Here is a 12,171-nt window from a genome sequence, read left to right on the forward strand (position 1 = left end):
CACCACCATGCTGCAAAACACAGCAGGCAATGAGCTCACGCACAAAACCACAGGGACTATATACAGTTCAGAAACAATAACAACAAAAAAAACGTGTCGGCCGTCAGGTCAGACACAAACAGGAGCGCGGTGGCTAAATTTCACATGCATGCACTGGCGCACACCTTGGCTGTGTGTGGTTAATGAATAACTAACTAGCAGAGAGGAAAGGGAGCCATCTTCTCTGAGTAAGGCCAAATGAATTCGCCGAAGCGCTATGCAAATGTTCCCTGGGCTAACGAGACTGCCTGCATGATTGGAGTGCCATTGAAATTCTCCTCGTGCACAGCCCTCTCTCACTTCCTACCTCCCTCCCTTCTTCAATCTCCCTCCATCTCTCCCGCCATTTCAATCTCTACACAGAACATCCATGTTCCTATCTATCTATCTATCTATCTATCTATCTATCTATCTATCTATCTATCTATCTATCTATCTATCTATCTATCTATCTATCTATCTATCTATCATCAGTCAGTGGATCTTGAACGCTCTAATTTATCATTTCCTTTCAACACTCAAATCATGTCATCCACAGAGATAAACACTGCAGCCCTATCAGTGCCTGGACAGCAGTGAATGCCCCTGTGTCTTGCTCACTCTCTCTCTCTCTCTCTCTCTGTGTCACTAATACACACACACACACACACACACACACACAAACACACAGAGTCCGCTCAAACAGAGCGAGCTCAGAGTCGCTCTGCACCTGTTCTCTCTGTAAAACATCCAAACATGAGTGCTGAATAAATAACCCAACCTAACACGCATCAGTGCCAGGTTCACACACACATACACACACACTCACACAAAAATACGCACGCACACACACACACACTCACACACACAAACCACAGCCCATAAACACACATCAATAAGTAAACACCACCCATTTCCCCCCCATCCCACCCCACTCCACCCCTCAACACACCCTCATAGGTACAAACTACCACCATCCTAAAGACTAGCACACACACATGGATGGGCAGGATGTGCGTAATGGTTAATGGTCAAAAACTAACAGGGATGAATAAAACAAAAAAAGGTGAAACACGTGGAGGAGAGGGGATGGTTGGGGGGTGGGGGGGGGCATTAAGCACTTGTCAGATGCATCTTTAATGGCAGGACACAGTGGCTTTAGAGCCCCCAGCCTCCTCTTCCTCCCTGGGGTGCTGGGGACAGCAAGAAAACTGCACACACACACCTCTCTCTTTGTCCATCTGCCCATCCTCTCTCATGTCCTCATATACCTACTCGCCTCATTCCATCATCCCTCCATCCCTCCATCCCAATGCCCACTTCGCCATCTGCATAATTTAGCATGTCATGCTTTTGTGCCACTTTGTCTTTCATTTTTCTGCCTATTCTGCCCTTTTTTCTTTCCTGGTGCCTGTCTGTTGTTCACTTTCAGGTTTGATGGAGTGGAAGGAAAAGACGATGCTTTGTCACTTCACCCTCTCCTAATAATAAGTGCCTGTAGGAAAAAAAAAAGGAATGGCCGAGAGAGGGGATAAAGTTAAGAGAAGAGTGGATGAACAGAGGAGCAGGGAGAGAGAGAGAGAACACGGAGGCCTCTGCAGAGTGGCGAACAAAATGGAGACTGGGACAGAAGCTGCAGCAGCTGTGGTGACGCTACACTTCACAGAGAGAGAGAGAGAGGCAGTGTGTGTGAAAGAAAAGGGGGATTAAACAACCTCAATCAATGAATGCAAAATACAGGCGTCACACTTTTCCACTCCCTCTCTACCCTCAACTCTCTCCCTCCCATTATATCGACCAATCACTGACTCCATCTATCTCTCTATCACCGTGTGTCACTCTCTCTGAGGTCCCTTCGCACAATAAAGCAGAGGAGTGGGGGAACAACACAACACACAACCTGCAGGAATCCACAGGAACTTTTTGAACAAGTTACAATCAATATACTTCCAATAATCCACATTTATTTATTTCACATTTACAATACATTAGATCAGAAGTCATTGAAATAGCAGCTGCATCAGGTTGGTAAAAACATGAATTCCTGTGTCTGATTTATCACTGCTGTACAGCTCACACTGTTGATGCTTTCTTCAACATTTAACGAAGCATGTTATTCAGTTTAATATCTTCAATAACAGCATGTAATGTGATTCACACAAGCATTATATTTGTATCTAAGGAATTTAAGAAAAGAAAAGCTGTATCTAACGTGTGACATTGTACAATAGTGATACAATCCATTCAATCTTTTCAAAAATAAGACAGAATGAGACATTAAAAAAAATAAAAATTTAAAAACGGTACTCTGTCAAGCATTCCTGAAATTCATTCTGAAATATGATCACGATGTGCCTTTAGACATATCTTTGGTATAATTATGTTACACAATCTCTTGTTACTTATTGGCTGACACATCCAGATGTCGATATATTTGCAATTAGATAATATTTGCCGATACCCTGACGCAGCCAGTTTATTGGCCTTGTTCTACTGTGCCTGCACATGTACAGAATGTCACCTCAAAACACACAACACCATCACCATCCTATTCTAGACCATGCACCATGAAATTTACAACTCATAAAATTACAGTCAAATAAAGAAAGAAATAGATTGTTTTGTTTTGTTTGGAGAGAAAAAAAAGGTTTATCTTCACATTTGACAGTGGCAACATGTATATCTATGCTACCTGTCACTGAACTGTGCATAAATATGCAGCTATGTTGTATGTGTCTGTGTGTGTGTGCGCGCGTGTGTGTGTGTGTGTGTGTGCAAGAGTGTGGCGGAGCTCAGCCATGGTGATGCACTAATAAAAATCAGGCAGCGATGCATCCTCACACCTTCCTCATTCCGCCCGCCGGTTCGCACCCGTTACCATGGCGACCAGATAAAACTCACACTGTTTTAAGCTCCAGCTGGAGGAGGAGATGGATACTAACAAAGTGACATGATGCACACATGCTCACGCACGCACACACACGCAGACACACGAGCACACAGATGAAGTTCCTTCATACACATCCGTCAGCGGAGCGTTTCTCTTTCAGTTGCCTAACTGACAAGCAAACAAATGCTAATTTTCTAACCGACAGCAACACCAGCAAACCATCAATTAGAGGGAGAGACATGGCTGGATAGAGAGATAGCAGAAGAAGGGGAGGTATGACACGGGAGTATAAACCAGGATAGCCAGTCAACACACAAAGCCCTCCTCTGTTTGACTGTCTGTCTATCTATCTGTCTACACACCCTCCCCTCCCATCACACACACACACACACACACACACACACCCGCTCCTTGAACGGGCCTCAACGCAAACAGATCTGGCTGTCAAACAGTGACACGACACCCAGGCAGGGTCGTCTCGCAGTGAGGCCAGCTGTCAGCAAACACCCTCCTGCCTCTTCATCAAAGCCCATTCAAACTCTGCTTTATTGACCAACACGGCCGCCCGTATGACATGTGTCATCCTGCCGGGGCGACACCTTGGCATGCACTGTCCCTAATAAATTGCAAACCGCTAGAGCATCTCGAGTGCTATCAGAAGAGAGAACGATGTTCACGCCACTGGGAGCTGATGGATGGAGGGATGGATCCATGGGTGATGGTGTGGGAGGGAGGGAGGGAGGGAGGGGCGCACAGCGCACGTTCACTCCCTCCCGCCTGGGTGTGCGTGTCTGTGTGCGGCCACGGTGCTGACACAGGCCACCAGTCTGTACCAGGGAGGGAGAGAGATGAGAGGAGGCTTGGAGCCAAAGATGGACGGAAAGAAGAAGAGGAGCACTGTGTTACTAATAAGAGCTATTCATCAGCCCAGCAGAGAGAAAGAGAGGAGGAGAGATGGAGAGAGAGAGAAAGATGGAAAACAAAAAAACCTTTTCAAATGCAAATTCAGATGGTGCAGGACGATTATTTTAATTATCAAATAAGTTATCAACCCTTTCTAATTAATTTGTTGGTTCATCTTCACTAGAAAATGTCACAAAATAATAAATAATGCCTAAGGTATGTTTTTGTGCTCAGTTAAGAGACATATATGTTTATAATAATATAAATCAGATAAAAACAGCAAATTCTCACATTGCAGATTGGACAAGCTGATGTTCCAGGGTATTTGCTGGAATAATTAATCAGGTATCAACATAAAAGGAATGATTGGCAATTGTTCTGATAATCAGTTAACTTTTACACAATAAGATGGTGTTTCAGTGAAAATAAATACCATTGATGGTTATTCTTGAACATCTGGACATGATTAAAACTTACAAAAACTCTATTTTCTTATAAACTTATATTAAAGAGATGACTAATATCAAAAGATTAAAGAATATTATGCAAAAATACTGTAGTGAATTCTAATCATATATGGGGCAAATGATGTGAAACTATTTTTATTCTAAAGACAGACTGAGAAAGCTGCTCATCTGAACAAGTGTGTGTGTGTGTGTGTGTGTGTGTGTGTGTGTGTGTGTGTGTGTGTGTGTGTGTGTGTGTGTGTGTGTGTGTGTGTGTGTGTGCGTGTATGGTCATGCTGGCCACACATGCTCTTGCTTGTTCATATGTGCATGTTTTACCAAACACGTCCATCAGCTGATCAATAACATACTCCCACTGAGCTCTCACCACACTGCCATGATACAGTGGCTTGTACAAACACACACACACACACACACACAGAGCTATCAGTCAAACAGACTGGCCCGGTCTCACCACTCTCACACTGAGGGATCCGTGACAAGAGAGAGGGGAATCCAACAGCAAGCTTTATCGATCCAGACTGGAAACCCCCCTCAGGCCACACACACACACACACACACACACACACACACACGCATGCTCCCACACGCACGCACTACAGCTGTGCTGGATCAATGAGTGCTCCCGTGTGAAGGACAGAGCCATACAAAGAGGCACACAAATTCAGACACACACACACACACACACTTGCACACACTATTGAGAGAGATGAAAGGGCTGCTCGGTATCAGAGAGCAAGATAAGAGGCTGAGGGAGCAATACGTATCATCTGACCTAAACAGTCTCATCTGACACCCTGCAATTTGCCATTGCTCCGCGGAGCAAATGTTAACACTGCACCACACAATCCTGCACACACACACACACACACACAGTCCACATGAACACCAATGTGCAGGCCTATAGTAGCATGTCAGAGGATCAGTTTCAAACTAATATCATCATTCCTCAGTAAAACACTGAATGAGTCAAATAGAGGATCAGATGAAGGCAGGAGAGCAGCTCCAGACACGGCAGAGCCCTGGAGGTGTGGCTGCTCTCTTTTGGGTGACTGTGATGAGCGGCTGAACAGATCTATCACTCATCAAATTAGAAACCCCACCACCACCACCACCACCACCACCCAAGCCCACACACACACCTCTCAGTCCTTCCCATACACACAGAGAAAGAGAGAGAGAGCACTATGTCTACTAATGCCTGATTTATCCCTGTAACACAGCTATTAACTACAGCAGTGTCAGTTAGTGAGTGAAGAGCAAGGGATGTGCCAGGTAAAGGGCATTTCATCAGACTTGAATGATTGGAGCTTTTTTTTTTTCTTTTTTCCTCCCTCCAGGGACAAAACAGGAGATGTCACCAGCACAAATAAATTGATTAGTATCGATTAAAGGCTGTCAACAATCACAAACAGGGGGAAGCAAGGAGGAAAACTCCATTACAAGAAAACTGGTTTAAAAAAACAAAAAAGAGATACTAACACAGCTCAGGGTTTGTGGTTTTATTCAGTCTAAAAATAACAGGAGAGATTTCTCATTGCAGTAAGGGCAAATGTTGCTGAGTCCACTGACATACTGGGATTACATTGATCATTTGCTTTCCATTATTACCCACCAACTGATCAAACACTGCAAGTACGCACTCAGCCAAATAAAACTCACATCATTGTACAATCACGGTACATGTCAGCGAGAGGACATTAACAGAAAGGTGGATGTGGGGATGTTTTTTCTTGTGTGTTTATCTTTAATGACCACCTCCGGATATACAGTATGTTCCTACCTGGGACGATGGAGACGGTGTCTTTCTCCCAAGACACCACACTGACGTACTCCTGGACGGCTGAGGGGATGAGGCACTTGAACACGGCAACATTACCCCGCATGGAGCGCTGGTCGGCCACACGGACTGTGTAGGGCTCCCTGAACACTGGTGCGTGGAGAAAAGAGCCAGAGTTAGTCAGAGGAAGACTCATGGTTGATGGTAATATGGTCATGATTGTGAATTTGAGGTTAAACCAAAGTAGTGAAAGTCAAGGCAAACACATTTTCACAGAGTCTGAGATGATGTCTTCAAACAGACCAATAGACAAAAAGCATCAAACTGTCACAAAAACAAAACTGGGGCCAGTGAATGTTTGACATTTTGGGCCTGTAGGATAACACAGTGGTTCTCAAACTTTTTTACATCAAGGACCCCTAAACTGACACAAATTAAACCACAGACCCCCATTGGACAAAATTTGGAAACAAACACCAGAAATACACAAGTATTTGTTCTGAGACTAAATAATATTACTCTTTTAGTCAATGTAGATTTAAATTAGGGTTAATGGCATGAATTTTAGGAAAACTAATTCCAGGAAAAAATGTAATATTTCTGGAAAAAAGTGCACTTTTTTTCCCAAAATATAGAAAAAAAAAATCTGAAATTTCTCAAAATTTTACCAAAATTTAGAGAAATTTCTGTGGGGGACCCCCCTGAACCCTTCACAAGGACCCCTGGGGGTCCCCGGACCCCACTTTGAGAACCACTAGGATAACAAACCATTGACAGGAGGTTGTAGTGTTACAATGCCATGTTTACTTCAGCAAAATTAACGGTTTTAGCAACACGTCTTACTCCCAAGAACCAGAGGAGACATCTTCATGTTGTTTGTTTATTCCAAACAGCAGGCTATAACCAAAATATATTTAGTTTGATATACAGTTTGTTCATAAAAATTGTTGCAGATTTATTTAGTCACCCTTGCAACTGATGAATCAACGAATCGTATCGCTGCTGTTTTAGGGTAACAATTCATTGTTCTTTGCTGTGTAACATCACTTTATATTGTTTAACCCTTTGTAAATCCTGTTTAACCCTTTGTAAAAGCAAGGGCTGGTCTCATGAACAAACTTGCCTGGTGGTCTGTCCCCCCACATTAGGCCAGCGGTTCTCTCTTTAGCCCCACATTTAAAGGCACACCATGATCGTAAGGAGGGCTGACTCGGAGCTGCGGTGAAGGGGATACGCTGTGAGTGGTCCTCGGCCTTTTAAAGAACAACGCCACAGATGCTATGAGACGGGCGAGGAGTCGAGGGTTGCTCACGGCCGACGGAACTGTCACATGCAGGCGCCAGGCGGCAAAAAACACACCCCCTGCACATGGCATGCAGAGCACTAGGCTGCAAATCTGTGCCAGTGTACAGAAAGGATGGTGGTGATTAAGACGGGCTTAATGATGAAAACAGTAGCCTGTAGCTAACCAAATTATCTCTCCAGTTAACTCTGTCACATTTAGATTAGTGAGAAACGTGAAATGCTGAATCAGAGCATAAATTTTCATTAAATAAATTAAGTACAGTGAAATTAAATTAATGGATTATTTTGGTGAGGAGGAGAGGCAGGTATGGTTCAAGGGCACGCTAGCTTGACTGAGTGAACAGGGAGCTGTGTTCTCCAAACTCAACTCTGTGGGGCCTGCACCACACCCCCAAATCACATTTGTACAAAGGGATATTGCCAAATATTTCCCCAGTAACTTTGACACACACTACTTGACATGAGCAAGATGGGGGGAAAAAAAACACAATTACAGAAATCAGATGAGGTCTCAGGCTGATGTTGTCTCTGGCATGACAATCTAACGCAATCTATCAACCGGGCTTCCTTTAGAAATGAGGACAGTAATGGCTTAACAATGTAAAACACACACACGCGCGCACGCACAAATACACATGCACAACACAGAGAGGGGGCCCCACCCTCTTCGCTCTCTCTCCCCCAGCTCTCCAGTGATATAATTAACGCCTAGCCTGAAGGCCAGTTTCCTTGGTCATTAATAATGCTTTATGCCAGCCGCCACTGTCACTGGAACCCAGTGGAACCAAAGCCAATGTCCTTGTCCAAATGGTGGGGAGTCTTTCACCTTAAAGTGTGAGGTTTAAACTTCCAAGTCTTTGTTTGATTCCGTCCATTGCTTTTACATTGTTCTACTTTTCCATAATTGGCTGAACTTTGGACCCTTTCTCTTTTTTTTTTCTTCGCTGACTTATGAAGGAGTTAAGATTGGAGTATAGCGTAGGACTGTTGAAGTTTAACCTTGCACCATACAGTATGACTATACTACATGAGTTGCGCTGCTGCCTGGCCACTTTGTATCTCAGCTGAATCGATGGCTGCGGTGAGAGATATATCCCCCGGAGAGCACATCACTTCTCACATTGGTCACCTGGCACACAAGAGCACTAATCTGAGCTGAAGCCTCATTTGTAAGCAAATCAAAGCTAAAGGACAAATAATTCCAATCAAGTCTTCATTTCAGTTATTCATTTAAAGAGCCCTTGCTTCCCACTGATGCCGTCTACCTGCAGATCAATAGCCAGTATCGACTGAGCAGCCTCGGCTGTTGTGGCCCGGCCAATTCTTTCAATCATTTATTTACTCCCTGATTGACCCTGCTGCCTCTCGTCAATAGCAGGGAAAATCCCCAATGCCCACCGAGCCTCTCATAGAGTGTTTAAAATCAGCTTGACAGCTTGTAAATGTTGGCTGCAATGACGGCAGTCACTGTGCGTCACATCAGCGCAGGTTCAAATCCAGTCAAGGTCACCTCAGGTTTGTATTTCCCCGTGCTGTGACCCCAGCTTGTCCGACACTTGCTAACCTTTACAGAAGTGTTGTCTAACCACTTCTCTCCCCATTAAAACCAGTCAAATAAGCCCTTGTGTGGCAACATGCCCTTGTACAAAACCATGTATCCACCTCCGATCAGAGGCGACTGTTATGATAGCATTGTCATTTAACACACGTTCCTCTTCCAAGATATGAAAGACACAGAGAGGGGGGTGAAAAAAACATTACATATTCATTCTCTTAAGCCTTGTGACAGGATGCAAATGGTAACCCAACTGATTTGTGTGTAAATTGCACTCCCCCTCATCGCATGCGCAGCAGAATCATTAGGATGTTACTGATGCCTGACTATATGCAGCCTGGTTGCCTAGGAACGAGCTAAAACATGGGTCTGGTGCACTGGGTGCACTGGGAGGCAAGTCCTGTATCACTGTCGCTTCAATAATTAACGACGGGGAAACCAAATACTGCATTTACTTATTCATAAAGCGAGGCCGCAAAAACACTGAGAAGGAGAAAGAGAGAAGGAGGAAAAATAATGAAATACAGGAGAAATGAGTGGATGCAGGTTTCATTACTGAATGGATAAGAAAAGGCGATCTTGTGTATCAGGTTCAGGGACCCTACAAACTGTATTAGTAAGAAAATGTCAGCCAGAGAAGAGATGAGGAGGGCAGATGGAGGAAAGGGATCTCAACACCTGCTGTCTTGGCCCAGGCTTATGTAGATTTGTGTGTTTTAGTCAGGACAAAAGGGAGATGAGGTGATCTCACTGAACAGGTGTCCTTGTTTCCCTGGGACTCAGGCAGAAGACTTGCAAAAAAAAGTAATTATGACTAACTGTATGTGGAAAAGGCGTGTTTTAATTTTTACTGTAAAGTCACATGTGAGAGGAGAGGAGAGGAGAGGAGAGGAGAGGAGAGGAGAGGAGAGGAGAGGAGAGGAGATTAAAATACAGTAGACCCTCATTCCTGAAGCTACAGTATAGTTGCTGCCAAACTGCCGGATATGTTACACACACACACAAAACACTCTGCTTTGGGCTTGGGGTCCAATTCAGAAGAATAGCTTAATGCTGAATCTTTTTGTCAATGTAAAATTGATTTTCTCTGCCTTTTTTCTGTGATAATACACTGACAGCTGGCAGATTGCCTTCCATATTCTCCTCAAAGAAAGAATAGGTGGAGGTGGTGTGTTAACTTAGGTACAATTCAATTTCAAAACATCCTTAAACTATGCAGGACAAAAAAAACAGAAATTCTAGCTTTGAATGACTTCTTTATTAATATTTATCATTCTTTGGTTTGAGACCGAATATAGTATCATGAAAATCTGAGCTTACAGGCCGAGTTTCACATGATTCAAAACCATCACTGCATTTGTTTTGGTTATAATCCTGTTTGCAGGGCAGAATGTTGAACAGATAATATTACAGTAACATATTTCCTATTTTGCCAATAAATGTGTTACAGGAAACGGGCATAAGAGGTTTCACCAGGTGAAAAAAGCCTGACAAGCTGGTTAGCACGACCTTTTAGTGGAAGAACTAGGTTAATGGGAGAAAAAGGAGATAGCTATTGGTATAAATCTTACCAGATCTATCCAACCTTTACTGTATGGCTCATGTGCATGGCATGTGTATAGGTTAGGAAGCAAGAGAAAACTGTTCAGCAAGTAGGTGTTTCAAATGTTTTTCTCCTGCTTCCAAGTAGCCAGTGAATTCAGTTTTGATTTCATTTTTTTATACATTTTATTACACAGTCACAGTTATCTAACTGGCTGGAGAAAATATAGAGCAAGCTATTTATTACTTAACAAGTTACAAAAGTTTGGTAGTTGATTTTTATGCCACATGGAAATGAATGGAAGCCAATGGTAAGAAAGGTCATTTCACAGCATGCATCTGAAAATTAGTAGCAGTCAGTACTGGTAGTTATGGAGCTCAAACATGGACTCAGTATTTTATATAATGATTCTTTCTGGAACATTCCTGAGATAGTTTTTGTCCAAAACACAACTATTATTCAGAACTCTCAAATCTCAGTCTGAAAACATTCACACTATCCATGTTTAACTAAAAAAACAAATGCCTGCAATAGATTGATATTTAGAAAAACACTAGAGAAGCTAATTAGAGAAAAGTTACAACCACAGAGCCAAATAAAAACATATCCAGGAAGAAAAGCAGCCCACATAGTGATTTTCATAAATGTAGAGCTATCCAGACAGGTGCTAGTGCTATTATTGGACCACAATCAGCATGCATGGGAGAGGGTGAGAAAGAGGGGGAGGGATGGAGAGAGATGTGAAGATGTGAAGAGAAGGGAGGTAGGAAGAGGGAGAGAGAAAGAGAGGGAGATGGAGAGAGAGAGAGAAGGGTGGCGATGGGGCAGGGGGGTGGGGCAGAGTTTTTTTTGGGGGGGGTGTCACACTTCGCGCTGTCAGCTGTCATCATTCTCCGGCGCCACCTGAGACAGGGCATGCCACACCCTAACGCTCACGCCTCTGTCGCCCATGGCAACTACAGGGTTGTGTATGTGCTTGAGCGTGTAAGTGTTGTGAGCGTGCATACGAGTGTGTCTGTTTGTGTCTGTGTGATATGCAGGACTATGGAGGTAATGAGGTGCACACACATGAATGTGAGGCCCGGTTATGGAGCTGTGGAGTTGTGGTTGCCTCAGCATTTAATTGATTAATTGTTGTAATTATTTGGGAGGGAAGGTCATCCCAACACTGAGGCTGGCTAGAAGGTCACTCTCACGCTGGAGGGAATGTCTTCCTCTGGGGATCACACTGGCCATATGGGTGTGTTTGTGTGTTGGTGGCGAGGAAGAGACTCCAGCAGCATTTTGGAGAAGACGAGTTTGTTTTGTTGTTATGGCGGATAATGTGTGTGGCAGGGAAGTGCTGACTGTTTCTCCATGCAGGATTGATCAACACAGTCAAAATGTCTGCCTGGTTATTACCATGACCTGAAAATCCAGTTTTTTTTGCATGATCCTGTTCACATCCCTCCATGTCTAGCTGACTCTCCAAAATCTTTCTTGCCAAACACCCTGACAAAGAGCTGGCAACTAAACACCAAGAGCCAGCTTGATGAAAATGGCTCTGTGTGCGTGTATCTGTGTGTGTGTGTCGCTCTGTGTGTGTGTGTGTGTGTGTGTGTGTGTGTGTGTGTGTGTGTGTGTGTGTGTGTGTGTGTGTGTGTGTGTGTGTGTGTAGTTAGGGGACTTTCCAGTCCATGGACAGATGGAGAGACTGGGAGACAGGAGGCT

General features: G+C 43.8%; 1 protein-coding gene across 1 annotated transcript in view; it reads right to left on the minus strand.

Moving 5' to 3' along the window:
• dscaml1 (Down syndrome cell adhesion molecule like 1) overlaps positions 1-12,171 on the minus strand; it is a 99,727-nt gene that overhangs the window by 74,371 nt on the left and 13,185 nt on the right. Inside the window, exon 3 of the mRNA XM_085796462.1 lies at positions 6,062-6,208. Within this exon, the coding sequence (XP_085652588.1) occupies positions 6,062-6,208 (147 nt within the window). The remainder of the gene's footprint in view (positions 1-6,061; positions 6,209-12,171) is intronic.

This window comes from Trachurus japonicus, chromosome 13, assembly GCF_045865225.1.
Source record: "Trachurus japonicus isolate A0001 chromosome 13, Traja_1.0".
Taxonomy (NCBI): domain Eukaryota; kingdom Metazoa; phylum Chordata; class Actinopteri; order Carangiformes; family Carangidae; genus Trachurus; species Trachurus japonicus.